The sequence below is a fragment of the Emydura macquarii genome, unplaced genomic scaffold (assembly GCF_026122565.2).
Source record: "Emydura macquarii macquarii isolate MOO-44397 ecotype Brisbane River unplaced genomic scaffold, CSIRO-AGI_Emac_v2 contig_2321, whole genome shotgun sequence".
In the NCBI taxonomy this organism is placed as follows: domain Eukaryota; kingdom Metazoa; phylum Chordata; order Testudines; family Chelidae; genus Emydura; species Emydura macquarii.
In genome coordinates, this window is record NW_027132458.1 from 3,565,407 (window position 1) to 3,585,497 (window position 20,091).

The 20,091-nt window shown below is 40.0% G+C and overlaps 1 protein-coding gene across 1 annotated transcript in view; it reads left to right on the forward strand.

Moving 5' to 3' along the window:
- Positions 1 to 12,366: 12,366 nt before the first annotated feature.
- The window catches only part of STAC (SH3 and cysteine rich domain), a 100,551-nt gene continuing 92,826 nt past the window's right edge, over positions 12,367 to 20,091 (forward strand). The window contains exon 1 of the mRNA XM_067560845.1: positions 12,367 to 12,483. Coding sequence (XP_067416946.1) covers positions 12,367 to 12,483 — 117 coding nt within the window. The remainder of the gene's footprint in view (positions 12,484 to 20,091) is intronic.

The following is a 20,091-nucleotide window of genomic DNA, read 5'->3' on the forward strand; positions in this document are numbered from 1 at the left end:
GGACTAACCACTCATCCCAGTGTCTTTGGGAGCTCTTACCTAAGTCGGTATCACACTAGCATAAGGAGACATTCCCCTAAGGATTCTCACTAAAATATTTGTCACCCAGAGGAACCCAACCAAGATGTAACTGAGCTGCCTCTTCCTGTTTTCCTATAAAAGTCAACCAAGCCCAGCCTGATTCATCTCAGAACCCTGGCCCACCTACTTCTTCCTGGCCAAACCCAGTTAAATGTTGCTCCCTTAGAATGTCTTTGGTTGTTCTGTCTTCTCCTTAGACAATCCCAATTTGGTTCCATCTTCCTTCTAGGTATCTCCAGGTCTGCTCTGGCTCCTCTGAGCAACTCTAGTTTTCTGTATAGTTCCCTACTGCAGAAGCTGTTTTCCATCATGTTAAGCAAGAGACACCATCATTCCACTTTCTAGTGAGTACACTTAAAGAAGGTCCTACTGACCCTTTCTAAAATATAGTGACTAATTTGGATAACATCAAATACTCACCAGATACTACAAGGCAGATTAAACAGAAGTAACCCATTTCCAAGCTTATGAAAATGATGGCCCTTGTGTTTTTAATTGTCTGTCACCATTGTTGCACATGATTGTCCATTAAACAAATAATACAGAACAATAAATGTTGAATAACAAACGGCCACAAATCTATTGATATCTATTTTACTTTTTGTTCTTAAATTATAGTCAAATTAAGTTCAGGACTGGGGAGCAAAGCTGCTAATCCTGATGGTTAAGAGTTAAAAAATTAGAGCTGCAGGACTTCTGCAATCTTAAACCTCAGGCCACTTATTTACATCCCTCAGTACAAATATTTTGAAGCATCTAAATTAGAAAATTTGGTCTAGAATTCCTCAATCTAGACAAAGGGAGGGATTTTCAAAAGGGCTCCGCTTTTAGTTTAACTCTGCTCCTTTTGAGGTCAATGGGAGTTTTACCATTTATTTCAATGGAAACAGAATAAAGGTTGACATTAACCCTAGGTATTAACTTAGTAGTGTATATTTCAACTGGTGTAGAAGCAGCTTTAAAGACCTATTTTAAAACTAATCCTAAATCCTTTGACTGAAAGGAGATTAAAGAATTAAAATAACTAATGCTGAGTGAGGGCCAGATACTCTATTTTACAAAGGATTTTGAGATTTTAAAATTTGACTTTATTTAGATTTGGAAAGAAACCTGAACACTTCAAAATTCTCTGCCAGGGAAAATCCTGGAAATTCATTTGATGAAACTGAAATATTTTGTTTAGATTTTTATTTTACAATATATAATACAACATTTTTTTAAAACTTCCAAGCAAAAGGCTGTTTCAAAATGAAAAATCAAAATATTTCACTCCAAAATGTTGAAATGAGATGTTTGTTTTTCTCTGAAACAAAATTTTGGCAAACTTGACATGATTTTGTGAAGCTTTTTTTATTTCGATGGACTGTATTTTTCAGTGGAAACCAGTTCTTTCTGTTTTTCCAACCAGTTTTAAAATTAACCTCAAACAGCCTTGCACCAACTGCCTGCAGTTCAACACTTATTGATCATAATTCTGTGTGTCCTATTTTTATCTTCAACAAAGAAAAGCAAAGATTTTCTACACAAAGTTCTTATTAGGTGGTCACATATATATAAGCTAAATTATCTCATTCATTCTAAATTGGATCTTTCCTTGTAGTATCTCTTTTGAGCTAGTGGGTTTTCAGTCTGGGGACCTTTTCAGAACAGTGCCTGAGCAATACTATCTATTATTGTCCTGCAGTCATGCCAGTTATAGTGTATGAAGCTGTTACAGTGCTGAGCAGGGAAGAGTAAAGAGGCTTTTTTACACCACATGAGCCTATTTCTATAAAAATCCACTGTTCATTTCCTAATCCTCTATTTCAATGTCTTTGTTCGGGTCTTCAGTTTTAACAATACCATTAGCACTATGAGTTTAAAAAAATAAGGTGTTTCTACTTCTTCCTAAGGCTTCTAATAATCAGTGTACACAAGCTAAGCTTCCTGTTTATCGTAACAGAACGAGGAGGAGATTCTCAATTTTAATACAGAAAACCCCTCACTGGACATGACTGTTTTGCACAGATGAGCATCTATAATGGGTGCTGATGAGATCAGAAAATGGGAGAGAGACAAAATCATATTTAGAATTGAATTGCCCCTAAATTTGGGAGTTTCAGATCTGAAGGTTTGGTTCAGCCCGTTAGAGCAAAATCCTGAGCTGTTGTTCTGAGAGGTCACTCCATTGACTTCAGTTGAGGAAGGCTGGCCCACAGGGCTAGCAGTAATGTTCTTGTGTGTGATAAAATCCAAGGATTGATGCTGGCCCATTTCTAGCTGTCATGGAGTGCAATACATGCAGATCCTTTTATTATTCATTCTCATAGTGTTAAGCATCATAAAGTCACATCACAATGAACAATAAACACAACACACAGGAGCCACGGGCCAGTAATCTTCTTCCCAGTCTTCTCACAGCCTTGAGAAGCATGCCATGCTGCCTCCCAACCAGTCAGCAATGTCATCAAACCACACTCACCATGGATGGGTGTCTCTGGTACTAGTCCCTGCAAATCTTGCTTCAGCAATCTTCCCCCACTTATCCACCGAACATGTCCCGCAAACACAAATTTTCTTTGACTGATCATCTTGATATTAAGTATCACTCCGGTTATTCTGTAAATGTTTGTCATGTGTGAGGTATAGCAAGCATGCAGCAATTGCCCAAAACATTTCAGTTTGAAAGCAAAAGGTCTCTTAATGTTCTGTTTCCGTCATGCATATACCAAGATGGCGAAGGCAAGGGCCTGCAGCAAATCCATTTTAAACTTCATAGTAATACTTATCTTCTCCAAATGTGTCTGAGTGTCGCTAGAGGAGCAGTCGCAAGTCCAATTCTGTGTCTGATCTCTAAGTGATATTTAGTATGCTTGTGGTCATGCGACCAGTCTGCACAATAAGAACAGAGCAAGCACCTATTGTTCTAATGTGTAAAGATACAAAAATAATCCATCTTTTTGACCTTGTATGAATCACAAATCTAAACAATAACTTCTGCAGTTCAAAAAATAGATACTCTGCTTTTTTGTTCTTTTTTTTTTAATAAAATACTTTTTAGTCCAAGCCCATTCATGACCTTGTTTTACAAATAGTGTCATTAGACTTATTACTGTAGACAAAGTTAGGAAGAAAATGTCCATAATAATGGACCAAAGCCAAAAAGGATCTCAGTTCTATGATATTCTAAGGCACAATTACTTTGGACATAAAAATAGCCGTACTGGGTCAGATCAATGGTCCATCTATCTCAGTATCCTGTCTTCCAACAGTAGCCAGTGCTAAATGCTTCAGTGGGAATGAACAGAACAACGCAATTATTGAATGATCTGTTTCCTGTCATCCAGTCCCAGCTTCTGGCAGTCAGAGGTTTAGGGATATCCAAAGCATGTGGTTGTGTCCCTGGCCACCTTGGCTAATAGCATTGATGGACATATCCTCCATCAACTTATCTGATTCTTTTTTGCACCCGTTATACTTTTGGCTGTCACAATATTCCCTGACAATGAGTTCCACAAGTTGCCTGAGTGCTGTGTACATCCTTATGGGTTTTTTTAAAACCTGCTGCCTATTAATTTCATTGGGTGTCCCCTGGTTCTTGTATTGTAAAGTGGTAAATAACACTTTTATTCACTTACTCATGATTTTATAAACCTTTATTATATCCCCCCTTAGTCAACTCTTTTCTAAACTGAACAATCCCAGTCTTTTTAATATTTCCCCTTATGGAAGCTGTTCCATACCCCTAATAATTTTTGTTGCCCTTTTCTGTAATTTGCCAATTCTAATATATCTTTTTTCATATAGGATGATCAGAACTGCATGTAGTATTCAAGGCGTGGATGTCCCATGAATTTATACAGTGGTGTTATAATATATTCTGTCTTATTTTCTATCCCTTACCTAATGGTTCCTAATATTCTATTAGCTTTTTTTGCTTGCCGCTTCACATTGAGCAGATGTTTTCAGAGAACTATACACAATGACTCCACAATCTCTTTCTTGAGTGGTAACAGCTAATTTAGACCCATCGTTTTGTATGTATAGTTGGGACTGAGTTTTATTTTTCTCTGAGACACGTTTTAGGATTTCCACATTGATTTTATGACCCAATTGAGTCTCATGTTACTGGAAAAAGGCATGTTTTTCTTTCTCTTACCTGTAATCCAAGCCTTTCTAACTATTTTAACACAAGCTCCAGGTTTCTCAAAAGATCTCCTCTATTTTCACCAAAAATAAATACATCCCCCAGAGAACAAGCCACTCCATTAAAACCCTATGTTATTTGGTATGTTATATGTTAAAATATAACAGGCGACTTAGTACCTCCATAATAAAGTCTAAAAAAAAAAAAACCTTAATAAGTACTTGGGGTTACATATTTCCATAAATACCATTTTGGGTTACATTTAAGATCAATCTAGTTACCATATTGCATCAAAAAGAATTACATTAAAAGAATGTTTAAGTTGCAAAGTCAAGTACATAAAAATTAGGAAATGCCAGAATTAAGGTTGTCCTGCTTTCTTATTAAATACCCTCCCATCCCCTCTGTTCTTATCATCCCTCCTCCCCCTCCACCAAACCTCTGAATCCTGCTATCCCCTGCTACCTTCCCCTGATTCATCCCTTGCTACCACTACCTTTCCTCAATTCTTTGGTTCAAATCAGGCTTTTTCTGTCTCCTTTTCACTGCCTGGGTGTGAGCACTGAGAGCACAGAGAGACAGTCCCGCTGCTCTCAGTTCCTGTGCCTGGTGCCACGGCAGCCCTGATGGATAATTGCATGGAAAGTCCTGCTCAGCCCCTCTAGCCCTGGATTTGAGCATGCTCAGTGGCTCTGTGTGGACAATTGGCACATAGAAGCTGTTGAGGGGATGGAGCATGGTCAGTGCAGATGGAATCTTCAGAGAATTTGGCTGCCAGACTCTAACAAGTCACTACTGAGCATGTTTGAACTGAGATTTTTGGTAACGTGGCCAAATTTGGGTGAATTTTAGCAGGGTTGGCGAAGATGCCATTCTGACACCCCTGCTGAATTTCAAGTCTATGTTCCGAAGTATGGAGGTGCTAGAGCTTCTCAATGTAACAGTTGAAAAAATTTTTTAACATAGATAAATAAATGATAGATAAAACATTAGATAGATAAAACAATGTATTTTCCTTAATACTGTTCTTAGAAACAGCTTGAAACATTTTAGCTGAAACTTCCCCTAAAAATTGACTTGAGACAGACACCAGGATAGAAAATTTCAGCCCAAATGGTTGGTTTAGCGATATTATATGCAACTGAAAACACAGTCTTATAATGGAAAGTGTTAGATGGCCTTAACTACCAGTGTTATGGTAGCTTCCCAATAAGGGACATTATACTAAGATAACTCTGCTTTTTGGAAGTGCTTCGTGGGAGAGGACAGTATGTGTGCAGGAAGGAATAAAGCCAGAATGCTGCACTGCCTTGATTCTGTCATTTTATACTTGACACAGAACAAACAATGTCAATAATATTGATGCTAAAGTGCTATTGTTGCAGTCAGCTGTTCCATGACACCTGTGTAATCTCAGCTTCTTCTGAAAACATTACTGCATGCAGGCCCACTTTTGCTGTCTCTGGGAATTCTTTAATACTGTTTCCAATCTCCTCTCGTTTATAGGCAAGCACAAATAGGAGAAAGTTTGGTTAGAAAACAATCCCTTTGCTTCAAAACAAAACAAATCCCTTCATCACACTGCTGTGAGAGAAATCTTCAGTGCCTTGTTCAGGGCACAATCTCAGTCACACACCATTGAAATTAGCCATTTAGCCCTAGATATCCTCACCTAAAATTTCTCAGAGATGAAAGTAGTGTATTCTCAAGGAGTTGATATGTCATAAATGCTGTTTTGTGTTTCTGGGATTGCACATGAGTCCTCAGAAATACAAAGCATTTCCTATTCTAATACTGCTGGAATTTATATAAAAAAGTGACATATGTGAAACTAAATGTCATTGCTTGTTTGTTCAGATTATGCATTTCCTGAAAAATTTTAACAACAAAGCTGTGCTTTGAGGGTTCACTCCTGGAGCTGTGAAGTGCTAACCAATAGTTTGATTCAGATTTGTTCTAAAGAACACTCCTGTCCGATTTGTGGCTCATTGGGCATTTCTTTTCTGTACTCTCTAGAACTAGGCTTTTGTATTAATTTACATAATACTTGACAAACACACTAATCCAAGAGAGTGCAATGTTGATCCTGATAATGATCATTTCTTATGTTTCTGTGGTGCCTTTCATCCTGCAACATGGCATGACACTTAATTGTTTTCACTGTGCGAAAAGGAATCATGTCCTCCACTACTGAAAAGCATCATTCTCCCAACAAAGATGATTGGTACGTTCAGAAATCTTTTTTCTTCTTCATCAGAACATGGTAGCACAAGTGTTGCAAACTTGCAGCAACCAGCAGGGTTCATTTTGAATTCAGCATGCATGTTTGTGCCTACGTATTAGTGATGGTACATTCCTGGTGCCCAAGACAAAAAATGCTGTATGTGCCTGGCTTTTTAAACTTCGGTGCAAAACCATAAGACATCTGTGTAACAAATATGCACGTAGATGCTAAAGTGCCCCACCAGTTATGTTTTGAAAGTGCACCAAATCCTATTTTGGATTCTATTTACAATCACCACAGAACAGTGCTCCAATTCAGTTTGTATTGGCTTTTATTAAAAAACAAGACATGCTACTGTGTACTATAATCACGTTAGATTTCCCCAGCTAAATAGAATTGGGTTAGGTCACTACATGGATGATAAACCTACTAAGAGCATCTACAGACTGCAGTAAGAGGCGTTAGTGGTTCAGTAGGTGGCTCTCTGTCCTTAGTTTACTGTGGGTCATGGTGGATCGTCCATCATTGATAATTTTTTTTTAAAAGATTGCATGCTTTTCCTAAAAGCTATTCTCTAGGAATAATTTTGGGGATGTTCTGTGGCCTGTGTTATGCAGGAGGTCAGACTAGATCATTACAATGGTCCCATCTGGCCTTAAAATCTATGGACTCTGAATCAACATCCCTATACAGATAGAGGTCTCCAGGCTGCTAGCAGAGATGTGAATTCAGGTCCTGACCACTGGTGATTTCTAAGGGTCCGATAGAGCTTTCTGTAAAAGTGCATGTATTCATTCCAGTATCATGGTTAAATTTCTACTTGTATAGTTATAGTCTGCCTTCTTACATTTTCCTTGCAATTTCAAGTGCATTCTTCATTTCCTATCCTAGACTTTTGTCTAGTGGTGCTACATGCTGTTACGCAGCTTTATTTCAATCTAGTGCTGGGTGAAATGTTCTCTACTAGAGGTAGGCTCAAGCTGCACACCTTGGATCCAGATTTTGAATAACTCATGTTGTTATTGGAGAGAGGGACCATTTTGAAATTAAAATTCATGTTTGGGTTCCTTCTAGCTCCTCCTTCATTCCAAAATTGAATCTAGAGTTTGGTGTCTTCCACGCCTACTCTTTTTATTCATGATGAGCACTCCCTAGAGTGCTGGGAGGTCTATGCCCTTAAACTTTGAGATCCTTTAGCCAAAATGCAAAGCATTGTTGTAATCCCAATTGACTTGAATACGTTTGCAGCACCAGTTGATTCATGATTCCAGTGTAAGGGATGGTTGTTTGTATTCTTCAAAGAAGGCATTTTGATAAACAAACTCTTAGGGGGTTGTTACTACATTATCTGCTAGATAAACTGATAAGACTGTATTAAAGGCAGACTAGGCATGTTTAATTGCAAGCAAAAAAAAACTAGCCACCCGATGCTCTTTGTAATACTGTTTCCTATGAGGGTGCAATATCTGTCTGCTGAGAAATACTTGCAAGCTCATTACTTAGAAACGTAGGAGTGGTCATACTAAAGCAAACTGTTGGGCTTTCTGGTTTGGTATCCTGTTTCCATCAATGGCCAATAGATGATAGCCCAAAAAAGGATCCACAATACACCTAGCCAACTGAGCAATGCTAATCTACATTTAAAATACAATCACTGTCATACTGGTACTCAAAGGCAAATTTGTTGCTGATCTCAGCAGACAGGCAAAGTACTAAACAGACAAAGAAACCCAGCTACTATTTGATCCCTAGAGAAGTACCCCCAGAACAGGGTTGAAGCACACAAAGGCAGAGGGGCTGATGCGGAGGCAACATGTACTGCAGCTGCCTTTGCTGTCATTTTTCTATCTATTTTAAGGTTTCTATGGTACCCAGCAATCTAAGCATTTCCTAGGTTGGCTAGATCTGCATAGTCAGATCTGAAGTGGGCTTCAAAGAGTCTCCTACTTCTCTTTATTCTGACCTTCTATTGAAGGTTCTGCTTGGGATTGTCCAGGGCCTGCTTCTCTACTTCCTTGCACCTGATGTGGTTATTTTCTACCGCTGCGCAAAGTGTGAGCAGAATGTTACCATTCTGATCGGACAGCATGTGAGACCCACTTTGCACAGGTGTACATGACTGCACACATGGTTCAAGGCAGTGAAGAATCAGGCCTGTAATTTCCCTCCCCCGCCTCCCTCCGGTCCCCACCCATTAATAAGCAGAGAATTTTAGTCTCAATGTCTGCTAGAAACCCTTTCATTAGTGCTGAACTCATTTGTTTTCATTTTTATGTTCATGTAAATAGGTTCTATACTGGTTCCTTTAAAAGAGTGTTAAACATCTATCATGAGGTTTGTGTCTGAATGGCATAGAATGGAGACATTGGGGCATGGAGTTCAGATTTAGGCCTGGTTTACACATCAAAGTTAGGCTGACATAGCTACATCGTTCAGGGATGTGAAAAATCCACACCTCTGACTGATGTAGCTATGCTGGCCCAACTCCCAATGCAGCTGCAGCTATGTGGACGGAAGAATGCTTCTGTTGATGTGGCAACTGTCATCTGAGAAGGTGGTGTTCCTACACGGAACAGAAAAACCTCTTCCATCAGTGCACGCTGCATCTACGCTATGGGGTTATGCTGGCGTAGCTACAGCAATGTAGCGCTGCTGATATAGTTTCCATGGTGTAGATAGACCCTTAGTGTAGCTGAAGAAAGTAGGAAGAAACATGCGTCTAAGGGTTCATCTGCACTTCAATCAAAAAAAATCCTGCAGCAGCAAGTCTCAGAGGCCAGGTCAACTGACTCAGGCTTGTGGGGTTGTGCCACGGGGCTAAAAATAGTGGTGTAGTTGTTCCTCCCTGGGTTGGAGCCCAGGCTGTTAAAAGCCAGAGCTCCAGCCCAAGCCGGGCACATCTACACTGCTATTTTTAGCGCCGTAGAGCAAGCCTGAGTCAATGGACCTGGGCTCTAATACTCTCTGCCACAGGATTTTATTTTTATTTATTTATTTTTTTGCAGTGCTAGACATACTCTGTGCAACCATTTCACTCCCCCATTCTTGGGGACTGGCTGGGAGCTGAAAAAGCCCAGGGGTAGCTTAGAACAAACTAAGGGCTGCAGCGAATGGTGCTGGGTGCAGTTGTCCTTTAGGAAGCATTTTGTCAGCTGGGGATCAGTGGAGCACTGTGTATTGCTCCTTGACAGTCCCTGCCCCTAATGCTGCACCCTATGTGTAGGGAAGAGTGGGTGGCATGGAGCCATATATGCTGGCTTTTCACCACCTGAGGATCCTCCTGTCAGGGGAATTCTTGGCTGTGACTTTAGACAGCTTTACAGCTGCTTCATGCAGCCTCAGCCAGGGCTGAAAATCTGGCCTCTTGTGTTTTATTCATTAAAATTCCTTTCCCTGCTCCAAAATCTATACTCATCTTTTCATTAGAGAATCTGCTTCATTTCCTCTAATTTAGTGTCAGGCTGCAATACTTCGCATTTCAGGCAAGAACCTTCACCAGGAGAATGATCAGCATCAATCCCACAGCCAACTTTTCAAGAATGATGGGGGGGGGGGGGGGGGGGGGGGAGGATGGGTAGGTTTATTGAATGTGATCACTCTGTTTTATTATGCTGGATATTTGATTTCTGATAACCCACTATTGATGGGGGGAGGCATTTTTAAGATTTGAGCTCGGAGTCATCTTTCCTAGGCGAATTGTCAAGTAACTGATAGATCAGTCATGGCTGACAAGTGAGTAATTGGGAGAAGGAAGGGAGTGCAGCGGGTGTCGGTACTAATTTGGTAAAACAAAAAAATTGAGTACCAAGTATGGAAGGAAAGTCACTCTCACATTCATGACGTTTACAAGCTTTTAATACAAAATATGTCCATAATTTTACAATACTTGGAGCATTAAGTATTACTCAGTCTCTTTAAAGGATCTCATTTTTATTTTAGAGATGAGTGGTAAATCTTTTAATACAAGACATGTTTGAGCTCCCTAATCATTAACAGAACACAGGTACAGGCTTCAAACTAATAAGTATGGGCTGGAAATACTCCAGGGAGGGGTTCTCTGAGGAGGAAAATTTCTTTTTGGAGTTCTACATTTTTCGGTTGGGTTGGGAGATGCGCCCTCTGTGGGATGACCCAATGTGCTGCTCCAAAACTGCCTGAAATCAGTAGTAGACCAGGACCATCCCAAAGAGTCCCCGTGTGCCTCCACCAACATCTCCCTGACAGGATCTCACATGCCCACAGCTGAGCTGGGTCATCTGAATAGAGGGGACCTGCAGTTTGCTGTGTAGTTGTAGCCGTGTTGGTCCCAGGATATCAGAAAGACAAGGTGGGTGAAGTAATAGCTGTCATTGAACCAACTTCAGTTGGTGAAAGTGACAGGCTTTCGAGCTTACACAGAGCTCTTCTTGAGGTCTGGAACTAGGTTACCTTTATTTTTAAAATAGTCTCTGCAGGGCTAGAAGGAGAGACAATGCCCCTGTCTCCAAATCTGACCAGTTCCCGCCTAATGGCCCCTGCTATTGGCCCACTCCAGTCCCTGCCCATTTCTATCTCAGGTACTCTCGGAAGGGATGGTGCCATGGAATACCTGACCATCATATTCCATGCTGCAGGGTGAGATCCACACATGGGTGAAGGGCCCCCAGGGTCAGAGAGGCACAGTCTAGGACTCGGTTTGAATTTTTAAAATACAGAATTTGAAATATGCTTCCCTGCCAAATTCACTGCTGTGAGTTCTGTGTTCCCCTGCCCTCAATCTTAGCTGGCATTGCAGCCCTAAAACCAGGGACCCAAGTGCTGTTTTTGATGCCCTAATGGCATTAACTACAACAGGGCAAACAAAGAATTCTGTTAGCAGGTACAGTTCTGCTATGAAGTCACTGTACAGAGAGCATCCTGTACAGGGTCCTGGTGTGACAACACCATTCTCAGCTGTGTGGGGAGAGAGGCTTCCCACTGGCTCACTGGACACCACCATTTAGTCACTCGTCTAGCATTATCACTGTGGCAACCTCCACGTGTAGGATTTGTGCACCTCAGGGATGGATGCTTTATTTGACCTTCCAACAGCTGCTGCCATGCTGGATTCCACGTGCCTCACTCAGGGCGATGCTGTTTTGCCTGCATTTCCTATTCACCCTGGGACATGTGCTACCAGGGAGGGTTTTTTGTGTGCCTTTCACGTGCCCTTTTAACAAGAAGTTTGGGAGGGAGCTTCCTGGTCTAAAAGTGCTAGCTTGCTTTAGTTTGTAATGTCCCTATTTGGTGGGGATGTTTTCTTCTTTGTTTCTGGAATCCCCCTAACACAAACATCGTAAGTTTTACAGGAACATAAATGAGCAGCTGCAGTTCTTCAAATGGTGCCCCGCTCCCATATCTTGAGCCTTACTAAAAGGTAAAACAGCTCCAAGCCTCATGTGTTGTTGCGTGCGTGTGTGAGTGCATTACTTTCTTTCACTACTATGACAGCACATGCTCCTGCAAAGCCGTTCAAGGCATTGGAAATACAACTCCTCCCTCCAGTGCCACAGTGTGTGAGCAGCTCAGGCTTTCTGCTTCAGCTCACTCCCATTTGATCACTGGGCTGACAGTCACGACTCTCTGTTCTACACCTCCAGGCTTCACTCTGAGGAAAGAAGGACCAAGAAAAACACAGAAGCAGACACACAACTGACCTACAGAGCCATCAATAACTTACTTCCCTTGCAGCTTAATTACATAGGGGAGGGGAGGACGAGGGAAAGGAAGGGGGGGGGGGGGAGAGGAAAAGAAAAAGAAAATCCAGAGAATTCTAGCCTTCAAAATAGTCAAACTGAGAATGAGAGGAGTGTGTTTGCTCTGCAGGAACGGAGAAGAAAGAACAAATTAAATAAACAAAAGCAGGAGTGGACTGCAGCTCTCTTCCCGATAGCAACAGTGTTATTTTAGCGGTAAAATGATTCCTCCAAGCAACACTACTGAAGTCAGTGTGGATAATGTGGAGAAAGAGAATGAACTGGAGAGCACAGATCAGCCCCCCTCTCCAGCATCTACTACCAGCCAGGAATCAAAGGTATTTAATCCATTTGGTATAACAAAGCAGATTTTTCTGTCTGCTGGAGGTGTATTTTTTTTTTAAGTAGAAATTCTAACCCAGAGATTGAAAATAGTGATTTATTATTATTGTGGCTTATAATGTTCTAACCCTATTCAATGTTTATAATGACCAGATTGCAGAACTCTTGCCATTCACCTGGGTGGCTCAAGAGTTTGAATTGAAGGGGGGAAATGGTTTTGAGATTTCTTTTTCCTATGGGGGGAAAATCAATCCCTTTCAATAGACATTTATAGACGTTTTCATAGTTGGCATGAGAATAGGTCAAAGGTTTTCACTTCTTCGTGGCTGGAATGACTGAATGTATTGCAGGTTCAGGACACAATTTTAGGTTATTTTCTAACAGACCCTTCCATGAGCTTTGATATTCCTTTTTAAACAAGTCAGTATTTGAAATGAGACCTGGGTGGTCATTTTGGTGCAAGAATTCCAAACCTCTCTATGTAGAAGAGGGCTTTTTTCCCCACAGCCTCCTTTTAATAACTTGGTTCAACTTACCTGGATGAAAACAGCCAATCAGCTCTAATTTCTGTGCTCTTAAATGTTTCATTTATTTATTTGTGAAAAGTTTCTTGGTCATCCTGTGTATAATTAGGAAGAGAGAGAAGTAAATGTACCAAAGCAGATTTCCAAAATAATAGTGCTCTTCTGTTTATTGGACAGTCTCCCAATGATTTGTTTGTTTGTTTATTTATTTGTATTGCAGTTGTGCCTGGGAGCTGCAGGCATGGACCAGGGCCCATTGTGCTAGGTGCTGTACAAATACAGAACAAAAAGATGGTCACTGTCCCCAGTAGCTTATGGCTGGAAAGATATTTAGAAACCACATAACCTAATGCAGTTGGTTTAGCTGATAAGGTGCATAATTCATCTTGATTTAAGTGAAACAGTTGCTTTAGCCCACAGTATACATATATATTCTAGTATACAAAGAATACTACAATATTCTACAATAATGACCTAAATCACTGTAGTAACAGTATAATATGCCTCAGTGCTTTGGGCCATGATGAGAGTTTTATTTTTGGGATGGTGTACCATAAAGAAGAGAATTAAAGAATTCCCTAAGTAAAGGAGCATCTTTATATTTAAAAGAAAAAAACCTTGCACCATCAATATTCTGCAGTAAATGACCCAATTCTGTTGTGCACTGTAGTGCTTTGGGACATCACTGTGGAATGAAAAAGTGAGGGTTATTCACTGAGGGTCTGGCTCCACCAGGATCCAGCTGGTAGGTGTTGAGCAACCCTATCTCCCAGAGAAGTCCGTAGGAATTGAAAGCACTCTACCCCAGGAGTGGCTCAGGCCTTCAATGAAGACCTATAAACAGGTGGAGCAGCCATCATGCAACCATGTGCATGAAGGTGTATGCTGGGCCATGGCTCCTTGGTGCTGTATGATACCACCCTCAGGCAGTGCCAAACAAATAGCTATAAAGCTTTAGGTTCCATTCATCTAATCAGATTTAACTACTACTGTGTGCATGAGGCGCTTCTTAGATAAGTTAAAAACGCTTCATGCACAACAAAAATGGATAATTCTAGTCCTAAAATTAGATCAAGCAAAATATTACATGCAAAATTGCTCTTCTGCTGGTCATACATCCACACCACTCCCAGGAGTGCCAATGGGACTTCGGCTCATCTGGGAAGAGAACATGATACTGCTAAATGACTTATTATCGAATAATAACCATTCGCTTTGCCACTCTCACACCGTAAGCAAAAGGCCTGGATGTCTGTGCAGTTTTTATAAGTTGAAGCTAGTATTTGTAGTGTACATGTAATGTGTATATTAATTTTGAATCTTCATTTTATATATGATCAGAATGGACGTTGTATTCTCCATTCTATAGGAAAATCCATTTTAAAAATGAACAGGGAGCACTTCAGCAGTAGAAAGACTTCTGAGGAATAAAGACTCCTGGGGCCATATTTCAGAGAGCAGGCTTGAAATGTGCATACAACAAAATGCTTGTACTCAGAAAGATGACAGGCAAGCAATACTGCAGTACCCGACAAGCATGTTTTGAGATACACAATTTCAGGCTACCAGAAAAGCAGCTGAAATTTGGAAGGGTCTAGCAGGCAGGAGGTGAGTAGCTGGTGAACATCTAACTTTGTAGCCATGCAGATTTGTGCAAGAGTTTTCAAAGACATTTATCAGGCATTTCTAATTGGACATCCCCTCACAATTGAATCACATTCCTTATATGAAAGTATATCCCAATCAATAGTAAATTGCACTGCCATGTGCAAGTAACAAGTAATCCTTACAACCCCTGCATTGGCTGGGTAAGTATTATGAACTCCATTTTACAGGCAAGGAAACTGATACACAGAATAGTTAAGTACAAGATTCTGATACCCTTACTCATATTGACTTGCACCTTAATGATTGGTTTAATGGAACTGCTCACAATTCAGCATGAGTAAATGTATTTGAAGCTAACCCTAACTGATTTGTTCAAGGACACATAGCTGGAGATGCACTCACATGAGGTCTGAATGTAGCCCAGAAAACTCAGGAGAATCTAACTCCCAGAGCCACACTCAGGCCACATCTACCCTAAGGGCACTGAACTGGCATAGCTACGGTGCCGTAGGCATGCTGACATAACCCCATAATGCAGATGCAGCCTACACTGACGGAAAGGATTTTTCTTTTGGTATAAGAACACCACCACCCCCCTGCGATGGTAGCTAGGTCATCAGAAACATCCCTCCATCCATTTAGCTGCATTTACACTTGTTGGATTTTTCACACCCCTGAGCGATGTAGCTACGTCACCCCTAAATTTTAAGTGTAGCTCAGGCCTCATTCATATTGAACCATGCTGCCAATGATCCTTTATGCTTTGGGTCATTGTATTGGAATAGAAGAAACATTGTATAGGCCCTAATATAAAGCGACAAACATGGGCATAGAACACACGACTTTATGTTAAGGAATTCCCTAATGTGTTTGCTTTAGTCTCTATAAACACACGTTTTCAGATTAACTGCCCTTCATTTAATATATGAGCTGCCTGTTGGAACAGTATACTGTAGATACAGTTGTTTCAGATGTGTATGCAAAGGACAACAAATACTATGTACATATGTTTGTAAATTATGGCTTCTGTGCATTTGACCCTGCAGATCTAGTAAGACAGCAAAAGGCTTGTTTGTGGTAGAGTCCTCTAGTTTTGCACAGCAAAAAAAAAAAAAAAAAAAAGGGAAGGAATTGACTAATATATTCTGTGAGAGGATTTATTTCTCTGGACTCTTGTCTCTTGCACTTTTTATGGCCCTTTTGGATATGTCCTATAGGCTATAATAGAAAATTAAAACATTTCAATTTTTGCACCATTTTATTGAATTCAATAAAGAATTATAATTCCTACTATAATATTTGATAGGATGGATAAAAAGCCTATGAGAATGTGATAATTCTCTATTAAATGCTATAGATTTTTAGAGTTATTGGTATAGACACTTATTAGTTCTGTCCCTATTAAATTCAATGGAACTTTCCTAAATGAGCCCACATCTTGACTTCTACTATGATTATACAAATTTTATTAGTGCTGTGTTTTAATAATTTGGGACAAATCTTCAGAGACACCAGATATGCAATTTGCATATTCAAGTCCTAATTTTCTATGGTGCTGAGGTTCTATAGTCCCAGTTGAGGTCAATGGGGAGCTGTGGTTGTTCAGTGCCTCTAATTATCAAGCCACTAGGGTTTGATTTATAGCCATGGTGAGCTGTCTTCCACTGAAACTGCCAGCCAGAAGTTTCTTTCTTATAGATGTCAATGGACACCACAGGAAAATCAGGCATTCTTTCATAAGTATGCCCATTTCCACCCACTTTAGCAAAGTACAGGTCTGTGTATGAGATTTACGCACATTTAAACGTGCTCTGTAGCTTAAATACTTACATGACAACCCAAAATAGACTTCCACATTGAACTGCTGGCACTGTGGATAGCTAGGTGCTTGGAATATCTAAGAGTTTTTGCTTTGAATAGCTAGCCTTTAAATCAATTTGGTGTTGGGATAGATATTCAGAGAAGTACAAGTGATTTATACAGGCCAAAACTACTGTATACTGCGTAGCCACTGACTAGCTCAGGTAAACAAAGACAATTATATCCAAGGTTAGTCACAGCAATCAAAGACACACAGCACATATGTGCACTCTTTATGTATCAGCATAATAGGCATTAAAAGGAAGATGCTGAGAAGGTAGATTTTTGTATAATGAATCTTCCAGAGAGAGACCTGGTCTTCACACCTGTTTCTACAGTAGCAATCCAGAAGTTTGAAACCACTACCTACTACACTGTTAGCTATATACAAGTAATAATATGATTAAATAACGTTTCTAAACAAAGATGTCAGTAGCAAATTCTGAGCTGTCTTAAATGTCTTGCAGCCCCATTGATGTTAATAGGATTGCACATGGTTTTAATCTTGCAGGATTTGGTCTACAGCATTTAATGGAGATCTCCCCTGCATAAAGAGTTAATACTTTATGAAGCTCCATGGATGAGGGATAGGTTGCTGCTCAATGAATATTTAAAAGGGTAGGTAACATAACATACAGTTAGTGTCCCCCCCTCCACACTACTGAATAAATAGCCCATATGCAAACTACTACTGTGATTGTCTTCAAGGGAATATAAAAGCAAATTAAAAAAAAAAAACCTAAGAAAGAAAAAAAGTCATTTCCTGTTCTTCCCTACAGGTGCTTTACATGCCACTTCCTAAAATGGTGAGTACATATTGTGAAGGAGTTAAAGTTGGTAGTGCAAAGGGGAAGAAAATGAACTAAGGTTTTGTGCTTACACATGTTTATTTTGGGGAGTATTTTAATAAAATTATACAGAAGAAATTTTAATTGCAGGCAAGAAAATGGTGTTCTATCTCTATGAATAACAACATTTTGGGTTTCTCTATACGGATATACATAAATATATATATGTTTCTTTGTCTTTGTCCTTTTCTTTCTTATTTCTCACCTATTCACCTGCTGATCTGATATTTAGGGACTGGTTTATTTTCTCTATATATAATTAGTTTGTGGCTCCTTCTGGGGCAACAGGACATCAGAAGTAAAATGGGAATTCAGTCTGTTTATTCTCCTTTCACCTAGCCACTCTGCTATCCTAAGCAAAGAAAATGCCTACTGTCTCTTGATGCACATCTACCTAGCATGGCCTAGTAATGACTTGACTCTAGCCTGGTGTGGAGAAAAAAAAATCTCAGTACCAGCAATAAAAACAGATTTGCCAAAAGAGAAGAAATATTTCACCAAATAGAATAAGCAGTCTTTGTAGGTAGAAAGCTATCATTTTTCACATGAATAATCACAGAGCAAAACTTGGTCGGTTTGCCAAGATGTACTTCAGACGTAGGACCAGTTTTTCAGCTCTGGGTGTCTGAGTTTGGCTTACTTGATTTGTGTGTGCGTCTACCACATGCACAAAACCTGTGTTTGCACACACAAATGGCCATTCGTAGAAAATGGGTAATTGTGCTATAGCTCACCAGCCATTTGGGATGCTGAATTACCCATTTCATGCCTGTGAAAGTCCGTTTCCAATTGGCACATTAGTTGATTTTGCAGGTGTGGCAACACAGGTACCAAACTTTGAAAATGACAATCTGTGCTGAATGACTGGAATAAACTCTAAGCCTGGTTTTCCATTTACAATGGCATATTCCAGGAGTGACTCCACTTAGCTCACTAGTTACACTAGTATTACAAGAGACCAAGGAGTCTTGCCTGGGTATTCAACTCAGAAAACCTCCAATCCATATCTGTGATGAATATAAAATAAAGTTCTTGTGAGGATGGCACTGTAGAAGAAATCACAGTCTTCACTTCTGTTTGGGTGGGCAAGGAAAAGACCTTTATTAACAAGGTAATTACCTGGGGCAACAGCTTCAGATGAACTGCGCCCCCGATCTGCGTCACGTGAGGTTTTTTATACAGATTTATTCCCAGGTCATTGTTATACAGCAAAAATGCATTAAGCATGCGTAATACAAAGACGAAATAACCGTGAGTTTGCACAAACAGTGATACGTATACAAGGAACTTTCCGTATATAGTTACAAAGGAAGGCATGCGCATAGCTTATTGTTAAAATGGAAAAATACAACTTCAGTTAAAAGAAAGAGACAGTAGGGCAGTTTACTTATCTTATTTCTTAGTTTCTGAGAAAACTTTCGCCCATGCCTTGCTGACCATGCTTATCGGTCAGCGCATTCCTAACTGCCTCTTAGCTTTCAGCTACATGCTTAAACTGTCTTTGTGACAAACTTTATGTTTCCACAGCACGGATTGTTCAGACATTGCAAACAGTTTGCAAATCTGTTTAGAGAAATAAAGCTATTGCCTCTAAATTCACGTGTAGTCATTTCTCTCATTTAGGGCTCAAAGTTTTCTTTTTGTATAGGGCATTTCACAGTCAACCTGTTTTTTAACCTATTGTAGTAGTGTGCCAGATTTTATCAAACTGAATTCCTATATTTTAGGCATTTGTCATTAATCAGTCATAATATAGCTGTTTAAGATATCATTTTATTAACAATTGTAATAATGGGCTGTTTCCCCAGCCTCAGGAACTTCTGAGTCCCCAATGGAATTCCTAAGTTAGTCCTTTAAATAAGTGGTGGTGACAGTTTAGTAGGTTTTCTTGATACAGATAAGTTTTCAAATGGTATTTAGAAATGGAGCATTATTAAGACACCACACACACACTGCTTTACTAATGAGGATCATTTTAGCAGTCAATTGTTGTGAATGGAAAGCCAAAACAGCTGACCTACAGTACATGCCAATTAGATTTGGTTCAGTTAGGAGCAAAATGCTACACACTGACACGTTAGTCTTATGAATTCAACATATAACAAATAATCCTTTTTTTCAACCATCTCTCGAAGAAAGACAAAGAAATACTTGGCTATTCAGGCATGATTCAGGTGATCGAGCAAAGCCGGTAGGTGAACCTATAGCAAATTATATTGAATAGGGTCTTAGGGTCAGAATCTCATCTCAGTTATTCTAGTGAGACTCCACTCACTTCAGTAGGACTACACTGGATTTACACTGATCTATCTGAGAGTAAACCTGGTCTTTACTGTGAGAGACTCGGACATCTAAATTTCATCCCATTTCTATTACCCCAGTTTTCAAGGTTCATCCATATCTGGAGTAATAGAAATGGGATGAAATTTAATAGTGTAGATCATGCACTTAAGGACTAACAATGAGCTTTGCTAAAAGTTGGGGACTTGCCAGTTGTAAAGGGCAGAGGTGGGGAAAGACATGGGTGTATTGGTTGATCACACAATGATTATGAGCCACCAATGTGATACAGCCATGAAAAAAGGCTATTGCAATCCTAGGCTGCATTAGGTGAGGTATTTCCAGGAAAGATATGGGAGTGGTATTACTCATGTACAAGGCATGAGTGAGATCTCAGCTGGAATACTGTGTGCCGTTCTGGTCTCCCTTGTTTTTTGGGCACTCACATGAGTTGTGAGCGATCAAAATTCAGAGCCGTCCCACA